A 26537-nucleotide genomic window follows, 5' to 3' on the forward strand; every position below is an offset into this window, starting at 1 on the left:
AACACTTCTCCAGGGCTTTCCGAAGCACTGCTGACACTTAAAAAATAAAATGCATTATGTCTAAAGGACATGACTCCTAAAAGGGACTGAACCTTTTCCTCAAGACCTATATGCTCTATAACAGAAAAGGCCAGTGGAGACTATGCTGCACCCCGTCCACCACCCTCCGCTTAAAAGACGTCAGTCCCCCGAGTGGCACACACTTGATGTGGACACACTTACAGGTCGTAGGAGAACTTCCTCTCCAGGTTGGTCTGGTTCTTCTGAAACTGAAGGACATCCTGCTGCAGCCTGCCGTAATTCTTCTGCAGGGCCTTTAACTGGTCTAAATGGAGAGGAGGACACGAAATCACACAGGGCACCGGCATGGCCATCCTGACAACAGCAGACGCACCAAAACCCACCATGGGAACACAATGGGCCGTGGCACCAACAGAATAAGGAGGGGAAAGAGGAAGGGATGAGAGCACGGCCCCTCCCCAGGAACCTCCCCACCCCAGCCCTGGAAGCGGCCCAGAAGATGTGCGATCCTATGGGAACCAGCACCTTGATTCCTTTTCACACCTCTCTCCTAAATCTCCTTTTTGACCTGCAACCCTTACAATGCACCAGGAGGTTCTATCCACCTATTTCTCTCCTAGACATCCTAAACCCCGAACTGTCCCACAAGGGCACACACGCCACTGTGTCTCCTGCCCCCAGAAGACGTATCCCTCGATCTGTGAAACACTAATTTCGACATCCAGTCAGATAAGCAGCCACTCCTGCTGCACCCCCTGTTCTCAGCTACCAGGATACCTGCCAGCATCCTGTCATTTGGTCACAGCCCAGTTATTCTCTGAGGCCCCATGTGCACTTAGTCACCTGACCCTCTTATCTGGGAAACAATAGCTTTCTTTGAGGAAATCCATCAGCCGCATCACTGCTGCCCTGATGACTCGGCTCGGAAAAGCTCTGTAGAAAAAAAGCAGCAGCTCACTGACCAAGAGCCAGGCTGGGGACGGTAGAAGGAAAAGCTGCCACAAAGGGGATGCCAGAACGGGCCGAGGGCAGCAACGAGGGCCTGAAACACGGCCCTGGACAGACACCGGAGTTTCCCCAAGGTCTGTCCTCACAACCCTAGACCTACAAGGCTCTCTGGGGGGCAGGAGGGGGGGGATCAAATTAAATAAAAGTGAAGGATTCGATGAACTGCTGATACACACAGCAACAGGGAGCCATCTCAAAAGCACTTATTTATACGCCATGCTTGAAAAGACAAAACTACAGGGGTGGACAACTGGTCGCTGGGTGCGGCTGAGGTGAGGGCAGGTGTGGGTGGGGCTTCCTGGAGTGACGGACACGAGCTGTGTCTTGACTCTGGTATCCAGGGGACAGTGCATGTGTCAAAACACACAGAAAGGTACACGGCAAATGGGTAAACTTTATCATGTGTAAATTATACTTCAACAGACCTAACTTAAAAAAAAAAATTCCATAATCAAACCGAGCATGGGGCGATGGAATACTACTCAGCAATAAAAAGGAATGAACTATGGCAGCCATAACAGAACGGATGAATTTCAAAATAATTACGCCGCGTCAAAGAAGCCAGACGAAAAAGGGTCTATGCCGTCTGATTCCATGTATACAAAACTATAAAAATTACAAACTCATCTAGAGGGACGGAAAGCAGATCAGAGGGGCCTGGGGAGGATTACCAAGGGGCACAAAGAAACTTCTTGGGCTGATGGATCTGTTCACTGTGGTGGTTTCTTCAACCGTACGTTTACGTCAAAACTTATGTCACACTGTGCAATTTAAATATGTGTAGTTTACTGTATGTCAATTACACCTGATTAAAGCTGTTTAAAAATACTAAGTACAGCAAAGGCTGCAGGCTGTCGTGCCCTACTTGAGGACTGACCAGCAGATCATCAGCTCTGAGAAGCCCCTGGCAGTCAAGCAACCCATTTAAACTTAGTGAATCTCTGAGTTTCCCCTATTAATATTCTTAGAAGCTGATCTGGAACTAGAATTCTAGACCAGCACTGCCAAACAGAACTATAATATTATAAACCACACAGGTCACTTAAAATTTACTAGCAACCACATTTTTAAAAAGTAAATAAAACCAGGTGAAATTAATTTTAATAATACATTTCATTTAACCCAACAGATCCAAAATATTACCATGGCAACACAGAATTAATGTGAGAAATTATGAATGAGACGATTTATATTCTTTTTTCATACTAAGTCTTTGAAACCTGGTGTGTATTTTACAGTCATAGCACATCTCAATTCAGATGTTAAACAGGAATTGGGAATACTTGATCTGAATTTAGATTTCATAAAATTTACAGTTAAAAAGGATATTGGTACACCCAAGTTGTCCCAAAGATACTTAAGTTTCCCAATAACTGAGTCAAGTATCAGTTTTAAATTTAAATTGCCGAAAATTAAACAAAAATTAAAAATCCAGTTCTTCTGTCCCATGAGCCACATTTCAAACGTTCGCTGGCCACAGGAGGCTTGTGGCTACAGTTCTGGACAGCCCAGTTCTAGACTGACCTTCCCACCTTAGAGGTGGAAACTGAGGCTGAGGGCACTGATGGAGTTTAACTAGGGGCAAAGGTGAGACTAGGGTCAGGTCAGGGATCAGAAGCCCCAGTGCTCCTTTCATCAGGTTCTTAGGCTGCACTGGACCCTGTGACCCCTCCGGTCACACCTCACAGAGGGGCTTCACCCCATCCCTGCCTCCCCCGGCGGCTTCAGAAGGGCCCAAAGAAAAACCCTGGCTGCCAAACTGAATAAGAGTAGCTAGGAAACGGAATTACACTAGGCTGGATCATTTTTATATAAATTTCATGAAGGAAATCTGATTTCTGGGTGACCTAAACACACACACATATATTTCTTAATGTATCACAAAATGAGAATCTGAATTCTCTACGTAACAGCTTGCCATGTATTCAGTAAACTCATAAAAGGAAAAGCTCTTTAAGGAAACATAGTTAGGCAAAAGAGTAAAGATTACCCAATAACTTGTAATACCACCCACCATTAGATTGCACTAAGCGACCCTAGAAAAGGACAGAGGGAAGGTGGGTTTCTCCTAACAGGCCTGATGTCTAGGGGGAGTGGAACTCACCTTGCAAGGTTCTGATGAGCCTCTCGCTGGTGGTGATGTTATTCACTAAAACTGCCTGCAAGGAAGATAATCACATAATGAAACACTGGCAACCTGACAACTCAGAAGAGCCCTGACAGATGCGCCTGTGGAAGAAAGGGTGGGAGCGGCCCCCTCCCACGCTGGGCTGTCAGCCCTCTGCGCCTGGGGAGGGATGAGCACCAGTGTCCCAGCACCCGCCTGCGACCCGAGCAAGGGGCGGGCGGCTCCCCGGCCCTGTTTCAGCTCCGCGCCGGCTGAAGCAGCAACTCCGGCCTTTCTCTGGAGGAGCCCAGGTACAGCCCTGTCTCAGTCAGAAGGCAAACTGAGTTCCAGCCTGGCTGATGGGGAAAAGAAACGGGGGTTCAGCGACCGCTCCGCCTGCGAAGCTTCCCGATCCATTTTAACTTCTGACGTTCTTCCTTCTATCCAGACCCTACGAGCTCCAAGGATGGAGAGGAACTAACTCCCAGTTAGTTACACGAAGCTGGGAATGCTGACAACAGAGGAGGAAGAAGCAACACAGGCCCTGGGATAACAGTGAACAACAGTAAAAAGTAAGAAAAGTGAGTGTGGGGCCAGGTGCCGCTCTGGGCACCCCACATCCATGGCCCCATGGCTCTTCACACCAGCTGTGTGAGGGGGCACAATATGATCCCACTGTAGGGGACAGGAAACTGAGGCACAGCTGGCTTTAGAGACTCTAGGTCACGTGGCCTTCTCAAGAGCAAGCAGGCAGAGCCCGAGCCCGGCAGGCCTGCCCCAGACACGGAACTCTTCCTTACTGCGTACTTGCCAAAGCGGATGTGAACCCCAGCAGGACAACGATCCCGTGACTGTACCGGGTGCAAAAGCAAACAAGAACCTGAAGAGGGGACCGGAACGTTAAATACCAACACGCGTCACACAGGTAAGTGATGTTCTCTGGACACACACACAGAGGTGCACACTGGGCGATAACATGGAAGTTTCTTACTGTGTCATAATCAACAAGGTTTTGTCAACCTGCTGGCCGTAACCTGGAGACAGGCTGCTGTCTCGTTCCTGGGTAAAGGAGAATATGACAACCACGCCGCCTTCACCCTTCTGTGCCTCTGTTCCCTCCTGGGCCTCTCCATCCGGCCCTCCGTCCTGGAGGCAGCTTTCTGGAGGAAGGTGTTTCTGGGGTGAGTGCCTAGCTGTGCAATCTGGCCAAATGATTCTGGTGTTTATTTCAGGAGGTCTGACCATGTGGAACATTTCCTGGCACAACAGGAAAGAAGTCACAGTGATACTATCTGTACAGTTAATCTCTCACGGAGAGATCATCAAGAAGAGTGTTTATGGACATTCTGCGTGGGCCAGCGGGGAATCAGATTCACACAGCTCGCAGGTCCTGCTACTCTCAGAAAAGGTTTGCACACATCCAATTAAAAAAGCAAAAGATCGCCCTAAGACACAGCGGTCCCACTTTGGGGTATATATTCAAAAGAACACAAAGCAGGATCTTGAAGAGATATCTGCACCCATGTTCAGAGCAGCATTATTCACACTGGTCAAGAATCGAAGCAACACACGTGTCCCTCAATGGATGAATGGATAAAGAAAATGTGGCATATACATGCAGTGGAATACAACACAGCCTTTAAAAAGAAAGAATGTCACATGCTACACCACCGGTGAACCTTGAGGACATCATGCTAAGCCAATCACAGATGGGCAAGTACTGTATGATTCTACTCACAAGCAGTGTCTAAAGCAGATGGAATCATGAAAACGTGAAGTAGAAAGGTGGCTGCCAAGGGTGGGGGAGGGGAGGAGGGGGGAGGGGTAGGTGGAGGGGACGGACTAGGGTTTAATGGGCGTAAAGTCTCAGTGTTGCTAGACAAAAAAGATCCAGACATTTGCAGCACAACAATATGAATATATTGAACACAACTGAATTGTACACTTCAATTTCCACCTTGCATGGGTATCAAAACCACCTTCCCTCTGAACGACAGTGCTGAACAGAACAGAAAAATAAAAGGATTAGAGAAATGCAAATCAAAACTACAATGAGATATCATCTCACACCAGTCAGAATGGCCATCATCAAAAAATCTAGAAACAATAAATGCTGAAGAGGGTGTGGAGAAAAGGGAACACTCCTGCACTGCTGGTGGGAATGTGAATTGGTACAGCCACTGTGGAGAACAGTATGGAGGTTCCTTAAAAAGCTACAAATAGAACGACCATACGACCCAGCAATCCCACTGCTGGGCATATACCCTGAGAAAACCATAATTCAAAAAGAGTCATGTACCAAAATGTTCATTGCAGCTGTATTTGCAATAGCCCAGAGATGGAAACAACCTAAGTGCCCATCATCGGATGAATGGATAAAGAAGATGTGGCACATATATACAATGGAATATTACTCAGCCATAAAAAGAAGCGAAATTGAGCTATTTGTAATGAGGTGGATGGACCTAGAGTCTGTCATACAGAGTGAAGTAAGTCAGAAAGAGAAAGACAAATACCGTATGCTAACACATATATATGGAATTAAAAAAAAAATGTCATGAAGAACCTAGAGGTAAGACAGGAATAAAGACACAGACCTATTAGAGAATGGACTTGAGGATATGGGGAGGGGGAAGGGTAAGCTGGGACAAAGTGAGAGAGTGGCATGGACATATATACACTACCAAACATAAGGTAGATAGCTAGTGGGAAGCAGCCGCATAGCACAGGGAGATCAGCTAGGTGGTTTGTGACCACCTAGAGGGGTGGGATAGGGAGGGTGGGAGGGAGAGAGACGCAAAAGGGAAGAGATATAGGAACATATGTATATGTATAACTGATTCACTTTGTTATAAAGCAGAAACTAACACACCATTGTAAAGCAATTACCCTCCAATAAAGATGTAAAAAAAAAGAAAAAGAAAAGGAGCACTTAAGTGATTACATGCTGATAATCTCAAAAGCCAATCTCTCCTAAGCAAATCATTTCTACAACAATTATGGCAATCTTACTTGCCCCTTCTCCACTCATTCCCCTCAGCCCCACCCAAAAAATCCTTATTAGAGTTTGCAACTGCCTGAGGGCTCAGGAATTGCTGCAATTTGAAACATCTGAAGATATTTCTGTCTCCCACGTGACTTCATTCTTCCAAACAAAATACATTTTAGTTATCTTCCCCCGCCTACTTACAGATGCATGGAAAAATACAGTCTCCACGTAAGTAAATGAGAAAGGAACCATAAAATGCCAGCAAGATCTTTATATCTGCAGTTTTATATTTACCAAAAATCTTGAATCATTTTTAGGAAAACGCTTCTAGCTTTGTGGGGGATTCAATATAAAGGAAAAAACACCTGCATTAACCAAAATTATTTTTAAATCTTTTTTTTTTTTTTTTTTTTTTGCGGTACGCGGGCCTGTCACTGCTGTGGCCTCTCCCGTTGCGGAGCACAGGCTCCGGACGCGCAGGCTCAGCGGCCATGGCCCACGGGCCCAGCCGCTCCGCGGCATGTGGGATCCTCCCGGACTGGGGCACGAACCCGTGTCCCCTGCATCGGCAGGTGGTCTCTCAACCACTGCGCCACCAGGGAAGCCCACAAAATTATTTTTAAATGAATTACGTATCGTACTCTAAACAACCCAGTTGACTTTCGCGTTTTGGTGCAGAGAGACTTTGGGGGAGTTGTACTTCCTGGTGCGTGTGACCCGTCCCCTGGAAACTCTCAGCAGCAGACAAGGAAGTACCACCAGTTTAACTGGACACTAAGCTCAGAACACCTCGGAATGAATCACCCACAAACAATGTATTATAACCATTCTATTCTAGGCAGGAAATAAGTATATTTGATCAAACTATTTCTCCATTAGATTCCTAAGAAAATAACCTCAACATGTCATGGTAAATTTCCAAAGCAATAAATCTACAGTAGATTATCATGTTCTGAAAAGCTCAATAAGACACAAATGACTAAATCTGTTAAAATGCTAGCTTTGGAAAAGCTCACTGGAAGTGTGAGGCTCATCACGTTACAGAAAAGAGAAGGTGACCTTTATTGCTGTGCTTGTTTGGCTCATTAAAATAACCAACCTGCTTTGAAGATGTGGGTCCACCTTAAGCCTTACTAAAGATGACCCTCAAACAATCTAGCCCTTGCCAACCCACCGGCGAGCAGGTGCCTGGATAACTTCTTTGTAATGACATTCCTGTTAATGCTCTGGGAGATGAACCTCAAAAAGAATTTAACCTTCGTGACCGGTGAATGACATTAAGAATGAAGGGAAGAATATGAAGTATGCACGAGAGTTTTTTTACCCCTCATCAATTTCAAAATCTCCCAAAGCAATGCTACCCAAGGGAAACATTATGTCAGTCAGATATGGGAATTTTAAATTCTCTAGCAGTTACATTAAATTAAGTAAAAAGAAACAGGTAGGCAAAGGGTTTGAATAGACATTTCCCCAAAGAAGATACACAGATGGCCAAAAGTACATGAAAGATGCTCAGCGTCATTAGAGAAACGCAAATCAAAATGAGAAGGTACCACTTCACAACACTAGAATGGCTACAAGAAAAACAAACAAACGAAAGGAAAATAACAAGTACTGCAAGGATGTGGAGAACGTGGAACCCTCAGACCAAGTTGAGGAGAAGGTAAAATGGTGTAGACGCCGAGGAAAACAATTAGGCAGCTCCTCAAAAAGCTGAACGGTTATCATATGACCCAGTAATTCTACCGCTAGGTATATCCTCAAGAGAACACATGTCTACACGAAAACTGTCCACTGGACGATGAGGGAAGGCGGGGGAGAAGAAAGGGGAAGAGGGGAGAGGAGGGGAGGGGAGGGGAGGGGAGGGGAGAGGAGGGGAGGGGAGGGGAGGGGAGGGGAGAGGAGGGGAGGGGAGGAGGAGGGGAGGGGAGAGGAGGGGAGAGGAGGGGACAGGAGGGGAGAGGAGGGGAGAGGAGAGGAGGAGGGGAGAGGAGGGGAGGGGAGAGGAAAGGAGAGGAGGGGAGAGGAGAGGAGAGGAGGGGAGAGGAGGGGAGGGGAGAGGAGGGGAGGGGAGAGGAGGGGAGAGGAGGGGAGAGGAGAGGAGAGGAGGAGGGGAGAGGAGGGGAGGGGAGAGGAAGGGAGAGGAGGGGAGAGGAGAGGAGGGGAGGGGAGAGGAGGGGAGGGGAGAGGAAGGGAGAGGAGAGGAGAGGAGGAGGGGAGAGGAGGGGAGGGGAGAGGAAGGGAGAGGAGGGGAGAGGAGAGGAGGAGGGGAGAGGAAGGGAGGGGAGAGGAAGGGAGAGGAGGGGAGAGGAGAGGAGGGGAGGGGAGGGGAGGGGAGGAGGAGGGGAGGGGAGAGGAGGGGAGGGGAGAGGAGGGGAGGGGAGAGGAGGGGAGGGGAGAGGAGGGGAGGGGAGAGGAGGGGAGGGGAGAGGAGGGGAGGGGAGAGGAGGGGAGGGGAGAGGAGGGGAGGGGAGAGGAGGGGAGAGGAGGGGAGGAGGGGAGAGGAGGGGAGGAGGGGAGAGGAGGGGAGAGGAGGGGAGGGGAGAGGAGGGGAGGGGAGAGGAGGGGAGGGGAGAGGAGGGGAGGGGAGAGGAGGGGAGGGGAGGGGAGAGGAGGGGAGGGGAGGGGAGAGGAGGGAGGGGAGAGGAGGGGAGGGGAGAGGAGGGGAGAGGAGAGGCGAGCAGGGAAGGGGAGGGGAGAGGAGGGGAGAGGAGGGGAGAGGAGGGGAGAGGAGGGGAGGGGAGGGGAAAGGAGTGGAGGAGAGGGGAGAGGAGGGGGGTAAAGGAGAGGAGGGTAGAGGAGAGGAGGAGGAGGAGGAGGGTAGAGGAGGGGAGGGGAGAGCAGGGGAGGGGAGGAGGAGGGCAGGGGAGGGGAGAGGAGGGGAGAGGAGGGGAGAGGACGGGAGAGGAGGGGAGGGGAGAAGAGGGGAGGAAGAGGGGAGGAGGAGGGGAGAGGAGGGGGAAGGAAGAGGAGGGGAGAGGAGAGGCGGGGAGGGGAGAGGATGGGAAAGGAGGGGAGAGGAGGGGGTAAAGGATGGGAGAGGAGGGAGTAAAGGATGGGAGAGGAGAGCAGGGGAGCGGAGGGGATAGGAGGGGAGATGAGGGGAGAGGAGAGGAGGTGACAGGAGAGGAGGAGGAGGAGGAGGAGGAGTGTAGAGGAGGGGAGGGGAGAGGAGGGGAGGGGAGAGGAGAGGAGGGGAGGGGAGAGGAGGGGAGGGGAGGAGAGGAGGAGGAAGGTAGAGGAGGGGAGAGGAGGGGAGGGGAGAGGAGAGGAGGAGGAAGGTAGAGGAGGGGAGAGGAGGGGAGGGGAGAGGAGAGGAGGAGGAAGGAAGAAGAGGGGAGAGAGGGGGAGGGGAGGGGAGAGGAGGGGAGGGGAGAGGAGGGGAGGGGAGAGGAGGGGAGGGGAGAGGAGGGAGGGGAGAGGAGGGGAGGGGAGAGGAGGGGAGGGGAGAGGAGGGGGTAAAGGAGAGGAGGGGAGAGGAGAGAGGAGAAGGAGGAGGAGGGGAGAGCAGGGGAGATGCCGGTAGAGGAGGGGAGAGGAGGGGAGATGAGGGGAGAGGAGAGGAGGAGGGTAGAGGAGGTTAGAGGAGAGGAGGGGGAGGGTAGAGGAGGGGAGAGAGGAAGGGAGGGGAGGGGAAAGGAGGGGAGAGGACGGGAGAGGAGAGGAGGAGGAGGGTAGAGGATAGGAGGGGAAGGGAGGGGAGAGGAGGGGAGGGGAGAGGAGGAGAGGGGAGGGGAGGAGGAGGGGAGGGGAGGAGGAGGGCAGGGGAAGGGAGGGGAGAGGAGGGGAGAAGAGGGGAGGGGAGAGGAGGAGAGAGGAGAGGAGGAGGAGTGCAGGGGAGGGGAGAGGAGGGGAGAGGAGGAGAGAGGAGAGGAGGAGGAGTGCAGGGGAGGGGAGAGGAGGGGAGAGGAGGGGAGAGGAGAGGAGGAGGAGTGCAGGGGAGGGGAGAGGAGGGGAGAGGAGAGGAGGAGGAGGGTAGATGAAGGGAAGGGAGAGGAGGGGAAAGGAGGGGCGAGGAGGGGAGGAGAGGGGAGGGAAGGGAAGAGGAGGGGAGAGGAGGGGAGGGGAAGCAGAGGAGAGGAGGGGAGGAGGAGGAGAGAGGGGGGATGGGAGATGAGGGGAGAGGAGGGGAGGGGAGATGAGGGGAGAGGAGGAGGGAGGAGGAGGAGGGGAGAGGAGGGGCAGGGAGGGTAGAGTAGGGTAGAGTAGGGGAGAGGAGTGGGGTAAAGGAGGGGAGGGGAGAGCAGTGGAGAGGAGGGGAGAGGAGGGGAGATGAGGGGAGGGGAGAGGAGGGGAGAGGAGGGGAGGGGAGAGGAGGGGAGAGGAGGGGAGAGGAGGGGAGAGGAGGGGAGGGGAGTGGAGAGGAGGGGAGAGGAGAGAAGGAGGAGGGGCGGAGGGGAAGGGAGGGGAGGGGAGGGGTGGGAGCAAACTGAGACTGCCCACACTGAGAACCTGGGGTAACTGTCTCCCATGTCACAGGCCGCCCAGCCTCTAGCCCACCGTGACCTGGGTCACAGAGAACTGCCAGGAGGACCCAAACAGAGCAGGCCGCGGGAACCCCAGGTGGTTCTTTGCTCCTGTCTAGCAGCTGGCTCTCAGGCGGAGTGGCGTCCTTCTGGGCGCGCAGACCCTGATGGGCTGTCACCAGCTGCCAGGGGACTTGGAGCCCTTCCCCTGGAGCAGCCCACTTGGGGTGCCCCTCCTTGGCACCATGCCCCAGCCCTCACCAGGACAGGCACAACTGGAAAGCTGCCCACACAAGGGCTGGAGCTGGAAAATCTTCCTCCCTGCTTTCAGAGGGAGAAAAGCACTGATGGCAGCACGTACAGCCTCAGCAATCCAAACGCTCCCTGGCTGTCCTTAACCGGCCTGGAAGCGCCCCTGCCGCCAGCAGCGTGGGGTCCAGCCTCCTCCCGACCCACCCGCACAGGCCGCAGGAGGAGCTGGGCTCAGCTCCTTCCGTGGGCGTCAGTTTTCCTGTTCCCAAATGGGAATCCCAACAACTCGCCCTCCCCTGTGGGAGAGGCCACAGTTTGGGAAGTTCTAACTTTCCGCAAGCAGGGTGTACACAGACACTTGGGGACTAAAGAGAAAACTGAACTAAGCGTACGGATCCAGGCTGCAGCGAGCGCTCCTAACACTTCCCACACTGTTTTAAACAAGAAACAGATCTCACTCATCAGCACCAAAGGGAAACACGTGAAAAGACAGCTAGGTCAAAGACCCTTTTTGTATTTCACATCAAACGCTGTCCTGCAGTGCTGGGTTAGAAGAACAGAGGGTCGGGGAAGCGTGAGGAGGGGAGAACCAGACAAAAGCCACCCGGGGGCGCCCCTCGCTCCCGAGGAGCACGGAGATGCTGATGGAAAGGCTCTTCCCTGTAGGAAGAAGCCGAGCGGAGAGCAAGCACCTTTGCAGGGCTTGTTTCTCTGCCTGTGGACACAGGAGAGCAGAGCACAGAAAACACACGCCTGCCTGCTCAACCGAGACGGTCAGGGGCCATTCACAGACGGGAAGGCAAGATACCGCCCTCCCCATGGAGCTAACCCAGGACGTACTGTGACATCTCACTGGGTCTTGAACCAAGTAAGCTTCTCCCTTAGTTTCTCCTGACGTCCAGCACCAACCACAACAGACCCCAGGTGCCTTCCCTGCACAGCAGGGACGGCACAGAAAATGTGTTTTGCGGTCTCTCCTTTTTAATGGTGGGGGGTAAATTACTTGAGTTTAATCGCAAAGCTGTCTTTGAAGGCTACGTTCAAGCAGCAAACTAAGAGTATTTACCTGAAAACACTGAGTCTTCGGAAACACTTTTTCTCAGGAAACAGATTTTTGGTGGACCGCCTTCACCTGCTTCCCCTTTCCGCCTCTATACAGACCTGTCCCTCACCTCTCCCCACGCCACCTGCCACCCAGGCCTGTCCACTCTTCCTCCTGGCCGTCTCTCGAACATGCTCACTTTACAGAATTCATTCCACTCCTACCTCAGTTCAGCTCAGCAACGTGTTTGCGTCAGATATTTCAAGAGATGCCTGAGTGGTCTGCCTCCTCTCTGCCCAGCTCCCTACCCTAAGCACGCTCCCCAGGGGCCTGGGCCCGCCTTTAAACCCCCAGATCTGATCTGACAGCCTTGATCTACAGCTTGAACCCTGTGACGGTTCCCCTGTCCTCAAACTCAAGTCCAAACCCCCTAGTGACTTAAAAAAGATCCTCTTCTTAGGACCCCTGCACCCCTCTCTACTCTGCGTCCAACCCCACTCTCTCTACGCCCAGCCACCAGGTGCTGTCCCCGCACCCGGGGAGGGACACATTGACCTGTCGCTTCCAGGTGACACCTGAGACGGCTCTCCTCACACAGCGTGCAGACACCCCGCTCCACCTGCCTGGTGGAAGATGCACGAGGCGTCTGAAGCGTGTAGCTCTTACTTCCTGTGCCCTCCTGAATGGCAAAGGCTAATGCACGGTTTTCAGATTTGTTCCCAGCAGGATTTAGATTCAGATCAGAGGTGTTCACTTGCGACTGGAATGCTGAACAGGGTGAGGGCGCTGGAGGTGCAGAATGCAGCAAGGCATGGGGACCCTGGCTCTGAGCCAGAGGGGCAGCAGCGGCCTCCCATCCAGCTGTAGGTCGGGCACAGGGAGCGCGCCTTTGGGGCCAGTCCCGCCTGCTGCCCCAGGAGCCGTCCCTGGCCCGGGGCTGCTCCTCCAGACCTTCCCACCTTTCTATAGTCACCTGCTTCCCTGTACTAAATCCTTTCTGCTTAAAAATCGACCCGACAGACCCATTAACTCGTCTTTCTGCTGCATTCGACGGGAAGTGCACAGACAAAGGGCCCGGCCTGGTCCACTGCAGGGTTCAAGGCCAGCACCTGGCAGAATAAAAACTGAACAGATGGATAGAAATGGACATGGAGAATTACTGGGAATAAAAACAGAAAAGCTATTTTAGAACCCTTGATTCTTCAGTCAACCACAGGGGTAAAAGGTGATAAAAATCAAAAAAACTACTTTTATCTGCACAAGTCCACTCTGATTCCCTAAGAAAACCCACTGTCTGGAAGAAAATCATCACCGTTCCCAGCTACGGAAGAAAGGCTGGCCCAGAAAGAAGAAACTGGAACACTCAGAACTGTGTCCTGCTGTTTGAAAATTCAGTGTGGTGAGGCCAAACGGATGGAAAGAACCAGCAGCCCGGGCCCAGCCCTGCCCCCGCCGGCCACTCTGCAGGCCCCCCGAGCCGGATTACCTCTGAGGGCGTCAGTCCTCGCCTCCATCTCAGAGGCGACAGTGCCTGTCTCCCAGGCTGGCACGTTGAGAAATGACATGTGTTCACATGTGTGAAAGCATTTTGGGAACTCTAAAGCGGAACAAATGGCCAGACTTCTTATCGCTCGTCATTTCCTATTCAAGAGGCAGAATCTTACAGAGGAAGTCACTCATAGAAACCAACGCTGCTGCGACCGAGGGAAGCAGCCCCAGCCCAGGTCCAAACACCACACAGGAACCAGGAGGCACACACCTGGGGTTCTCCTGGCCCCAACACCCACCCCCCACACTACCCGTCACTCACAACAGGAAAGCCCCAGAAACACAGGATATTTTCCCACCACACACTTCAAATAACGCCTTCCAGAGCCCCTTCGTGCCCCGCGTCACCGTGCGAGAGAGGACAAACCGGCAGCTGACAGGCCACCCGGACGGGGGCGCAGGGCACACAGGTGAGTGACAGCGGGGGGGCCAAGGCAAGTGGAATGCGGGCCCCTCCTCCCTCCACCTTCCCAGCTGCCTCTTCTATTTAAGATTTCCTCTTCCCGGACACAAAACAGTTACCGTGTCGCCAGCGTCCCCTCTTCCACCCTTCCGCTTCACCATCTTTCTTCTTTTAGGTCAGGAACCACACAGGAACCGTATTTCCACCACAAATGAAATGTTACTCAAACGATCTTCTTTGCACTGCTCAGCGTTAATTTACATATTTTAACAAATAAGTGAAAAGACTCAATATGCCATAGCAGACAAATGGCTGCAAGAAACCGTCCTAGAAAGAACGTCCCAAACAAAACTATGGCAAACGAAGCTATTTCTGACTCCCACTTCCGGCAAGTGAGAATGAACACAACAGCAAGATGTTCAGCCTGCCCTGGACAAAGTGCTACTCGGTAATTCGGGGTCTCCCAGACTTCTCCCCCAACCATCTCAGATATTAGGTAATCAGTCCCTCAAATGCCTTTAGGGCCACCACGTGGCTACAGGGCAGCAACTGGTCTGGAGGCTACCCAAGATCTTGGTAAGCCTTCAGACCTACCAACATTAACCGGCATTCTGCCAAGGGGAAAAGAATGAATTCAACCACTCTGTGCCATCCTCAGGCGTCCACGCAGACCTGTACAAGAGACCCTCCATTAGCTTTTGCCAAAACTAACTACAACCTGGGGCTCTGATTCCACTGAGGACCCTTAAAAACCTGTTTTACAGGTATACACCTATACACCTGTACAAAGAAAATAGTATTTCACTGGGAGCTTATGTGAGGATTATTTGTACCCACACACATGTGGTGGTTTAAAAATATCCCCTCAAGGGGCTTCCCTGGTGGCACAGTGGTTGAGAGTCCGCCTGCCGATGCAGGGGACACGGGTTCGTGCCCCGGTCCGGGAGGATCCCACATGCTGCGGAGCGGCTGGGCCCCTGAGCCATGGCCACTGAGCCTGCACGTCCGGAGCCTGTGCTCCGCAACGGGAGAGGCCACAACAGTGAGAGGCCCACGTACCGCCAAAAAAAAAAAAAAAAAAAAAACCCTCAAGTTCTTGACACTGCTCCCCAAAATGGAGTCTAATTCCCGCTCCTTTCATCTGGTCTGGGCTTAGTGACCTGCTTCTAACTAATGCATAGGAAGTGACCCTGCAGACTTCTGAGGCCCAGCCGGCGAAAGGTGTACAGGGTTGAATACTGTAGCCCCAAATTCACGTCCACCCAGAACCTGCGAATGAACCTGTTCACAACCTCATTTAGAAACAGGGTCTGTGCAGATGTAAGCTGTAGTGAAGTCAGGGGGGTGGGCCCCGAATCAGCATGACTAAAGAGAAGAGGTGAGGGTACAGAGACACAGAGGGAAGATAGAGGCAGAGACTGGAGTGAGGCACCTGCAGGTCAAGGAATGTCAGAAACCGCCAGCAAACACCAGAATCTACTACAAGAGCTAGGTCCTCCCCTAGAGGCTTTGAGGCAGCATGGTCCTGCTGATACCCTGATTTTGGACTTGCAGCCTCCAGAACCATGAAACAAACTTCCGTTTTAAGCCATCCAGTTTGTGGCATTTGTCCTGGCAGCCCTGGGAAACTCCTGAATTGCTTGCTCCCTCTCCGTTTGTTGGTATCGTCGCCCTGGAAACCCAGCCTCCATGCTTCGAGGAAGCCGCCAGCCACACGGAAAAGCCACGTGTAGGGTCCCTGACTGCCAGACACACGAGTGAGGAACCCTCAGGCAACTCCACCCCAAGCCTTCAAAGCACCCCAGGGACTTCCCTGGTGGCGCACTGGATAAGACTCCAGGCTCCCAATGCAGGGGGCCCGGGTTCAATCCCTGGTCAGGGAACTAGATCCCACATGCATGTCGCAACTAAGAGATTGCATGCCACAACTAAGAACCCGCCTTCCGCAACTAAGACCCGGTGCAACCAAATAAATAAATAAATATTAAAAAAAAAAAAGGCATCCCAGACTGTGGAGCGTGGAGTAGAGACAAGTTGTTCCCTCTGGGCCCTCCCAAAGTGCAGATTATGAGCAAAATCAACGTCTGTCATGGTTTTAAACCACTGTGTTTGGGGGCAATTTGTTATCCAATGATAAATAACAGGACAACACATGTATGTATAATCCTGTTGACCTGACTCACACGCAGATCTTCACATTCAAAACATGGGCCCCAGGCCAATTAGATGCCAAGGCAGTCTACAAAAGTTCCCTTCAGCAAACACTTAGGAAGAATCCTCTTATCTGGAATTATACCCTTGCCTTCCTACCTAAGGGAGGCTCACCTCAATACCCCTAAGATAACAATGCAGAATACGCCAAGAGTTTCTGGGTCTTTTTAAATGACATGTGAAAACCAGGTGTGTTCAAACACGTTTATCATTTAAAGAACCCACTTGATCTACAATCTTCATGGCACACTACATTTAAAAAGCTTGAATGCAACCATAATTTATAAAAGCTTGAGTGTAATGTGTATGTTTTAAAAGGGGGTGGAAGGTTCCCAGTGGTTAATCTCTGAGTGCTGGAATTACAGGTGATTTTGATTTTCTTTTTATATTTTCAAAATTGTCTACAACATTTTGATAATTAAGAAAAAGACAACTTTTTGACATTTACTTAAGCCTGACTCATACACAATCATTTTTTGTTTTAAAACAAAGCTGAATATCCCTACTTATATATAACTCAGGAAATGCGCTTCCACCCAGTTAACTTGCATAATAGCATTTATGCAAACGGTCTCAACCACACCTATTTATGCAACAGACAGGAATGCAGAAAAGAAAGAAAATGAAAATGACAGTTCAATCTCCAAGAATCATCTGAAGTCTCATTTGAAGTGTTTACCATCAAGCGATCAGTCTGTGAGATTTGGTTCAAATTATCAAGACAGAGAACCTGACTGATCAGCTGCTGCCCTAGCAATGGGTGCACTTCACTGTACCAGGCTTCTCCCTGCATCCAATGGGCTGTGGCTAGTGAAAAAGGAACAGGCCAGGAAGGTGCAGAAAGAAAAAGACAACAACAGCAGGACCACATTTGGTGAGCAAGGCGGAAAGAGCTAATAAAAATGTAATAATATATATGTACAACTTCTGTTCCAGCAATTCAACTTTTTTTTTTTTTGGTGGTACGCGGGCCTCTCACTGTTGTGGCCTCTCCCGTTGCGGAGCACAGGCTCCGGACGCGCAGGATCAGCGGCCATGGCTCACGGGCCCAGCCACTCCGCGGCATGTGGGATCTGCCCGGACCGGGGCAAGAACCCGTGGTGCCCTGCATCGGCAGGCGGACTCTCAACCACTGTGCCACCAGGGAAGCCCGACTTCATTCTTTTTTACGGCTGAATAGTATTCCACTGTATGTATACACCACATCTTCATTACCCATTCATCTACTGATGGGCACTTAGGTTGCTTCCATATCTTGACTATTGTGAATAATGCTGCAATGAACACAGGGGTGCATATATCTTTTCAAATCAGTGTTTTTGTTTTCTTAGGATAAACACCCAGGAGTGGAACTGCTGGATCATATGGTAGTTCTATTTTTAATTTTTTTGAGGACGCTCCATACTGTTCTCCATGGTGGCTGCACCAATTTACATTCCCACCAACAGTGCAAGAGGGTTCCCTTTTCTCCACCTCCTTGCCAACACTTGTTATCTGTTGTCTTATTGATAATAGCCATTTTGACAGGTGTGAGGTGATATTTCACTGTGGTTTTGATTTCCATTTCCCTGATGATTAGTGATGTTGAGCACCTTTTCATGTGCCTGTTGGCCATCTGTATGTCTTCCTTGAAAAAAACAGTCTATTCAGATCCTCCGCCCATTATTTACTCGGGTTCTTTGTTTTTCTGATGTTGAGTTGTATGAGTTCTCTGCATATTTTAGATACTAACACCTATCAGATACATAGTTTGCAAATATCTTTTCCCATTCATCTGGCAGCCTTTGGTCTTGTTGATAATTTCCTTTGCTGTGCAAAAGCTTTTTTAGTTTGAGACAGCCCCATTTGTTTAGTTTTACTTTTGGTCTGTCCAAACCTGTGCTGTCCAATATATGGCTATCTAATTTTAAATTAGTTAAAATTAAATAAAATTCAAAATTCAGTTCCTTAGTCCCACTAGCTACATTTTAGGTATTCAACAGCTACATGGGGCCAGCTGCTACCGTACCACAGAGCAAAAAAAGGAACATTTCCACCGTCACAGGGAATTGTTAGACAGTGTTGACCAGAACGAGGCATAAATTTCATTACCACACTGTCCCTGATAGGTTCGGCTTTCAAGCTTCTACCCAGCCCCCAACTTGGGGACTTTTATGCCCATGCAGAGTAGCAATGCCAGCCTGAGGTAGGGATGCTGGCCAAGGTTGGAACGCCCTAGGTCACGTGAGATTTGCACCCATACATGCTAGCAAGCCAGCTCCTCCCACAGCTGAGAATCACTATTAGTCCACCAGTAGGGTCTTTAAAATTCTGAAAAAGAGCCTCATTCCAACTCAAAGCACGAGTGCTAACTTCCTAAGATTAAAAAAAATAGATAACACAGAGTCATGTACTGGGGGTGACAGACCAGCCCAACTTCTCTGGGGACTTCCCAGCCAGATTGAAACAATCAGGTTATTTTTTGCCTCAGAATTTGGAATTGGGGACAGAGGAGAGCTAGCGGGAATAACAGTAGTCTTTCGAAGCAAGGAAACAGGAAAGTGATCCCATCGCCCCGCTTTAACAACTATCAACTCAGGCCAACCTGGCTTCTTCTGTGGTCACACCCAGGCCCCCTGCATGATTTAGGTGATGGAGAGCTCTGGAGAGGCCCCCTGCGGCCCAGCGACGCGGGGTCTACACAGAGCAGGAGGAGGCCAGGGGCAGAGATGGAGGCCCCGCTGGCGGCCACCCAGGCTCTAGGTCACATCCTAGGTGACAGGTACTAACTCCCTTTGGACCTCAGATCCCTCCCTGTACGATGAGCACCAACTTCATGAGGCTACTGAGAGGAAGACAGGAGACAGTTCCCGTGTGATGCTGAACGTAACCCTGGCTCGGCAGAGATTTGCAAAACACGCGCTCTGGTCGCTGGTGTGACAGCTGTTGTTGGTGCTCTTCGCACGGCTCAACTGCGCTGTTCGCGCTTGGCTCTAACAGACACCCCAGCACCTCCTTCATCTCTTCTGAAAGCCAAGACAATCTGTTTTCATGGTTTTAATTTAGAAGAAAAAAGAAGAGTCCATACCAAAAAAAAAAAAATAATAATAATATTATCACTCCAGATGCTGTGGTTTACTACTACCTCTACCCCTATGCTATCACCATCACTACCACGACGACTAGTTGTAATAATACTAGCTACCGCGTTTTGGGCTTCTGCTCCACGTCAGGCACTGTGATAAAGCCTTCACAAATATTACACTGAATCACTGCAGCCACCCTGCAAAAGGAATTCTGTTGTTATTTCCACTTGGCGGCTGAGAAAACAGGTCCAGGGAACTTAACTGACTTGCCTGAAATCATACAGTTAAGGAAAACAAGGATTCGAACCCAGGGCTGCCTGGCCGGAAGCCCCGTGCCATTCACCCTCACCCCAAACTACGGCAAAAATCCTCCTGGAGCTAAGAAACGAGCCCCCATCCCCACCCCCAAAATGAAAAGAACTTTGTATCACATCTCCTATAAAAGCTTAAAACTCCAAATGAAAGGACTCTCACCCTTTCCCAGCGGCTATTTGACTGTCTCTCAAATGTGTACTTTACCTTCTATACTGGGGCTCCTCGACTTTCAATATCCACTGTTAGATGTTTACTGTGACTACAAGAGCCTCCCTCCCCTTGGATGCTCAAACAGTTCATGAACTTGGGGGTGGGACAGGAGTGCTAAGATCCCGCATTATGTCCCCTTTTTTAAAAAGAAGCCGTAAAACTGAAGTGTTCAGAAGTGAGGTGTAACAGTCACCTGGTTTCTGGCTGGGAGATGTTCCCTCTCATTTCCTCCTATAGAGGCAGATGCTTTTAGGAAACAGTCAGTCAATCACATTTCAAAGAATTCCAAGTCTGAAGGCTTATCCCCACCAAAGCTTACACTCAATAAACCAGCATTTCTGTATCTAGGGCTTGCCTGTGGTGATGAAGCTTCATCGACTGTGTTACTATGAATTCGCTAGAACAAATGGCTCTGGGCAGCGCAGTCTCTGAGGACTCCGCCCATACGATACGGGAAGGCCGGCTGCCTGCAACCTGTTTTACAGGACTCTGGAGCCCCTCGGCGTACCAAGGCCAAGGCAGAAGGTCCCATGAGCAGAAATTACCCTGCAGTCGCTCTTGCTTCTCCCCACCCCAAACAGGCACCCACACTTTGTGCCATGCACAAAAATATCCAGAAGCATGGAGGAGTATGAAAAGAGAGATTAGTCATTCCCAGAATTTCGGATTTCACGAGCCAGTAAAATTTCAGAGGCATTTGGGAGACTGATGAGGTTAAGAAAACAAGGACAGTTAAAAGCAATAACCAAACACCACATGCAGACATGAACAGCCCTTCTATCTTCTATCACTACCATTTCAAAAAAAAAAAAGTTAAAAACAAAATGTAGAAGGCCAGAGAATCAGAGTATCAACAAAAGACAATTCTTCCTACAGAAAAAAGAGTCAAATTTTCAGGTAATGACACACATACACACAGGGGTGGAGAGGCAGGCAGACAGGTACACAAAACATCCTCCTTTTTCCTCCCTCCCTGCAGATGGGAAAACCTTGCTCTGGCTGGTCCCAGACCTTAGCACATACGGTCCTTCCCACCTTGCCCTGTCCAGCCCAGGCCCAATGGGGCAAGGCTGCTGGTCTCTGCTGGGTCCCCTTTCCCAGCCCAACACTCCCCAGGTCCCATCACAGGCCTCCTTCCTAACTGGGCAGAGGGCCAGAGTGCCAGAGACCTTCTCGGTACGTCCTGCAAATCCCAGATGGACTTTCTGCCCACTCTATCCCTTGAGAATAAACTCTGCAGCCTCCCAAAGCGTGCTTCAGGAGGTTAAGCATGTGTACACACTGTGAGAAATGGCAAGGTCCCATTCTATTCAGCTAAGGGGATTTCAGGAGCACAAATAGTGTCACCCACACATGAGAAAAAGGGAGACCTTTCCTATAGGAAAGCACTTTATTATAAAGTTATAGGGAGCACTTTCCTATAACAGCATTAAAACTGGAACAATTCCCAAGGAAGGAATACACATTTGTGACTATGAGAAAGTACTCCGCAAATAAAAAAAAAAAAGCACTTCTCACCTTTTAAACCAGTTACATAGGAAAAGTCTGAGGCCCTATCTAGAAATGACTCATTATCTGGTAACTAGTAGCACTTTACACAGATCTGGCTCTTACTAATCCGTGTGCCTCTCTCTGTGAAATGTTTGATTTATTGGAAGGAGGTCATATCCTGAGATCCATTATCTTGAATGTGGACTTGGTTTTAGTAGGAAATAGTCAAATCTTGCGAGGAAATAAATAGTCATGAGTTTGATGCACTTTAGAAAGGAAGGTATTAGTGACTCACACCATTATACAATTTAACAAACAGGAAAGTGGAGTCACACAGTCCCAAGAAAACCAGAAAAAGCAAGACACATAAAGCTTAGATACGCTCACTAATGGGAAGCCCCTTTTTTAATCTGTGCAGGATCTGGTATTTTTTAAATTTAAAAACCAGCACTCTTGGGTCCCCTACTTTCTTTGTTAGTATATATTAGGAGGTCTACATCTCCTCTCACTGTGAGATACTCAAGGGCACAAATGCTATTCCTCTGTGAGATACAAGCATCCGGCACAGGCCTGGCACAGAGTAGGTGCTTAACGCATACTTGCAGAAAGTAAGGAAAAAAGGTAACAGGAGGATGAACGTGCTGCTCAGACAGTTCTTTTGCATTTCTCCCATTTATCAGCACTGCAAAAGTTTTTCCAACAAACCCACCCAGGGCCTAATGGCGATATGAGGAGACATCCAAAGCTTGATCAAGAGGCTCATTCCACGCAACTACACCACATACACACACAGCGGCTTATGCTCCCATTGAGGAGAATTCGACAGGGTATAAATGGTACTTAGAACAGAATTAAGAGGAAAACCAAGCAGGTCTTGCCTTTTCATCCTGGTATAACTTGTTGACGCTCTCCATTTGAAAGTTGTGGCTGGACTGAATTTTGTCCAGCTGTTCCCGCTGCTTTTCCAGCTCCCCCTGGAACTCGTTCTTTTTCATCTCCACGGCCCCTCGCTCTGCTGCCGCCCTGCGGACCCTGCCTTCCAGCTCCACGATGCGCGTCTGCAAGGACATTGTATTTGTTATGATGATCTGCAATCATGATCACTGAAGTTACTACTATGACTCCCTGAAGGCTCCGATGATGGTTACCATTTTTTAGCGGTATTTTTATTTTTTGGTTGTGGCTCGAAGCATGTGGGATCTTAGTTCCCCAACCAGGGATCGAACCCACACCCCATGCATTTGGAAGCGAGACGTCTTAACCACTGGACTGCCAGGGAAGTCCCAGCAGTATTTTTAAATTAAGTATGTACTTTTTAGACATAACACTATTGAACACTTAACAGACTACCATATAGTGTAAATATAACTCTTTATGCACTGGGAAAACAAAAACTCACATGACTTGTTTTATTGCGCTATTGGCTTTATTGTGGCAGTCTGGAACTGAATTTGGGATATTGCCAAGGTCTGCCTGTACATAAAATGGCTTATGCTTTACCTGGAGTGAGCTGGTGCTCAAATATTTAGTTCCTTTTCCTCACTAACAGAGCATTTAAGCACTCTTTATAAGACACAATCTCTGAAAACAGATTCAATTCTCTGCACACCAAGACCCCATCTGCCCAGAGAACAGGGGTCCAGCGGAAGCTCAGACAAAAGCACTGCAACCGGGGGGAGGTAAGCATGAGAGGAGGACAAAACACCCCTAGGGGATGGATTTCCACAGCTAAGAACTCAAGCTCTGCCATCAGAAAGACTGGGTTGGCATCCCAGCTCCCCTCGCCCTTAACCTCTCCGAGCCTTAGTTTGCCCACCTGTGAAATGGGGAACATAAAATCCCAACCCGAGAGAGTCTGTGTACAAAAGAAGGCAATGTATGCAATATATCCTTAAAGAAAAATTACTCTGACGCTTGCTAAAACGATAAGGAAAACTTGACTCAAGGCTACTGCAACAGGGGTCATGACTATTGCAGTCGGGAGAGAAACTGTTCTCGACTCTGAGCCCAGCAAGGACAGCAGAGGATTTATAGCCAACGAGCAGAGTGAGGGGGGTCAGTGGGTGGAAAAGCACTAAGAGGGTGGGGAGATTCTTGCTAAACTGGCCTAACAGGAGTCTTGCTAAAGGCAGGCCCAGGGCTAGACATCAAAGATAAGGGATGAGGACCTTGCTCAGGTATCAGGGGTGGAGGGACGAGTTAGAGGGATTCTTTGCTAAGCCTGGGCTGGGCAGGCCAAAAACAGGATGGGGGACCAAGATGGAGGCCTAGTCATGAAGCGGGCTCCTCAGAGGCTGACTAAACTGTGGTCAATGAGAGACTCTGTCACTGCTCAGCACTGCCTGACCCACGACGGGCAGCAATGAATGGGAAAGATAAAGTTATTATTATCAGTAAATGATGCCGATAAAGATTGGTACCTCTAAAAACGTATTTCTCAGGCCCGTTCTCCACGTGCATTACCAACACCACTCTTAGATTCTGACTGTGGACTGGAGGACCAGAACGGGCTGTGGGCAGGGTACTTAACGTAAGTTGTCTTCCCAGAACCAGCCCAAAAGGCTTGACTGAAAATTGTTAACTCACAGGAAAAGCAGAGGCATGTCCTGGCAGCAATCCTAAGAAGTCACAAGGGGGTCCTCTCCCACCCAAGAGCAGAGCTGGCGTGCCGTCAGGCCGGGGGCTGGGTGGGGGGACATGCAGAGCCCCGCAGCGAGCATTACAGCATGCAACACCTTAGGTGGTGATAAACAGCAAACCCCTCGGACCCCACCGCGGAGCCGCTTTAAATACTCTGTGACATCCACACAAACAGAACACCTGGAGATCCACGCTCCGGGAGCTCGCAATCCAGTAGTTGAAGCCCAGGACAATGATACAGGCCACCAGGGCAGCCAGCACAAGGGGCGGCGACTTCATGCTCCGACGCCCGTTTCCCAATCCCATCATCTCACAGACCAGGCTGAGAATCTGCCAAATAAAAACAAACACACAGGCCTCAGTACCAGGATTACCACGCCCCAGGCATGCCACATGCGTCATCACAACCAACACGAAGGTGTCCTGCCCCGAAACACGGGCTGGCGGTATCTTCTCCTTGAAATGCAAAGCTGTCGGTGGAGGAGACCGTGTAAGTAGCCCACCCAGAGCCAGTGGTGTGTGCCCTGGGCAGTGTGGCCAGACCCCTGGGACAGGCTTGTGGGAGCAAGCACCGTCCTAGAAACCCATCACACACAGGCTCAACACCTCAGGCAGGTAACAATTTCTCTTACGCTTCAGTTTTCTTGTCTATAATTATAGTTCCTACCTCCCAGTACAATCTGAGAAATCATCATCTCTTTAAGCAGCAATAGCAAATAATAGTGCTTCTACATCACACTAGAAAGACTCCATTTCTCATGATTCCCCAAAGCCTTTTTGATCTGATTCCTAACCAGGGAGGGTTTTTTACCCTGTGACAGAATTGCCAAAGATACCCAGTTAAAGTGTTTCCTGAGCAAAGCCGGAAAGCCTTCTAGAAGTGTGTGAAGCCAGGACCGGAGGTGCCCTGCCTGCAGCAGAAACAGGCATTTATACTCTGCTTCCTTTGAACACTGTTCTCTCTCCCTTTGAAGCCATATCTGTGCAGCACAGCCGAGTTAGGAGAAGACTTCAAGGGCTGCAGGGAGCAGGGAGCTTCTTAAAAGGAACACAAATACAGCTGAGAAGAAAGGAGCTATGTTTCACTCACGGGCCTCAACCCCAAGCCAGGTCTGGCTGGATCCTGGCCCTGGTCAGCAAGGACAAGGGAAACTGAGCCAGATCAAAGGTCCTTATCAGAGGGAGGGCAGCACACACAATAAACAGTCTCCCTCAGAACAGATATGCTTTTATGCCAGGTGTGGCCAGCAATGGAGGAAGAGGAAAAGGAGGTGAGGGAGGAGGGGGAAGGGAGACTACCAGGGACTCAGCTTTGAGGTGAAGTTCCTGCAGGTGAGAACACAGAAGAGCTGACAAAGCTGGCTCTCCCCCATGGTACCTGTAGCTAAGTGTGTCCCTGGGAGACATCCTCTCTCTCTGAATGAGCAATCTAGTTGAATCACCTAAAACAAAGCACCCCCAGAATTCCCATGAATTGAGGGCTGAGTCCAGCCTCCACTGGCTGATGGCTTCTTCACCAGCTTCTGGTCTCTCGGGACAAAAGAGGGAAAAAAGTTTTAAATTCAACTGACAGTTGATATCAGCAAACATTGTACATACTAACAGAGACTAATGCTCAGAAATACTAAAGTTCTAGGAAATTTTATAGATCTGCTAAAAATGTCTCTACTGCCTCATCCTGTTTGATTTTGATCACAAATTTTTTTTTTTTTTTTTTTTTTACTCATTAACTTGTTAAAATATAAGAAGACAAATACAATTGGGGAGAAAAATCACACGAAGTGTAAAATTAAAAGTCCTCCTCTTCCCACTCCACTGGCTGTATCCCTCTATTCCAGCTGCTCTTAACCCTCAGAGAGCATCAGAATCGCCTGGGACGCTTCTTAAATTACGAACAACTGGGCCCACTCCTCCTTTCTCTGTAAAATTTTTTGCCCATAATTTTTGGTTGTTGGTGGTGTTTTTAAAATAACCTAATCTTATCACTCTTTTCTTTTTATTGCTTCTAGATTTTGCTTATGTTTAGAAAGACATTTCCTACTCTAAGTTTATATATACATTTACCCATATCTCCTCTCAACATATCTATGTTTTCATATTTATATGTAAATGTTTCATCTACTTGGAATTCCTTTTTGATGTAAGGAGTAAGGAAATACGAAGAAAACAACTTTTTTTTTCTTTTGTAATGGCTGGCCAGTTCCTTGGGCATCCTTTATGGAATAAACTATTTTTACTTAGTTCTTTGAAAGGCCATCTTTGTCATATGCTTAATTCCCTAAAAATAAACTTTTAGATGAGACACTCGACCTTTTGTTATTCCTGCAGATGTAAGTCAGGGTGGGTATACTTTAGCTCTGAAAACAATATAACTCAACTCTCACTTCAAGGACGTGTACAAATGATCATTTAACATTCTCCTTCCTTTAGCCAGTCAGTAAAAAATTTAATGAGCAACTACTAGGGGACAGGTGCTGTGCTAGCACCAGGAAGCTCAGGGCAGTGTTAAGAGAACAAACTCTGGAAACTGATGGCCAGAGTCGGATCCTGGTTCCACCTCTTCGGAGTCACAGGACCCATCTGTGCCTCACCGTCTTCCTCAGAGGGTTCAAGTGAGTAACAGACGAGTAAAGATATGAGAAGTGCTTAGAACCACAACAGGCACATAGTGTCAATTGCTCGATAAATGCTGACTATCATTATTAGAGATGGAAAGATGAATAACAAATCATTTCCAGATCTGGTCTTTTTCTTGTTCTATAAGAAAAA

General features: G+C 49.5%; 1 protein-coding gene across 4 annotated transcripts in view; it reads right to left on the reverse strand.

Annotated features, from left to right (window-relative positions):
• Positions 1 to 26537, reverse strand: part of GOLM1 (golgi membrane protein 1) — a 56144-nt gene that overhangs the window by 21610 nt on the left and 7997 nt on the right. For 3 of the 4 annotated variants that reach the window (XM_060155359.1, XM_060155360.1, XM_060155358.1), the window contains exons 2-5: positions 23949 to 24098; positions 22007 to 22186; positions 3134 to 3188; positions 223 to 325 (exon numbers count right to left, since the gene is read on the reverse strand). In XM_060155359.1, the coding sequence (XP_060011342.1) occupies positions 223 to 325; positions 3134 to 3188; positions 22007 to 22186; positions 23949 to 24077 (467 nt within the window). In that variant the 5' untranslated portion in view covers positions 24078 to 24098. The remainder of the gene's footprint in view (positions 1 to 222; positions 326 to 3133; positions 3189 to 22006; positions 22187 to 23948; positions 24099 to 26537) is intronic. The other variant, XM_060155361.1, reaches the window with a different exon arrangement.

The sequence above is a fragment of the Lagenorhynchus albirostris genome, chromosome 7 (genome assembly GCF_949774975.1).
Source record: "Lagenorhynchus albirostris chromosome 7, mLagAlb1.1, whole genome shotgun sequence".
Classification (NCBI taxonomy): domain Eukaryota; kingdom Metazoa; phylum Chordata; class Mammalia; order Artiodactyla; family Delphinidae; genus Lagenorhynchus; species Lagenorhynchus albirostris.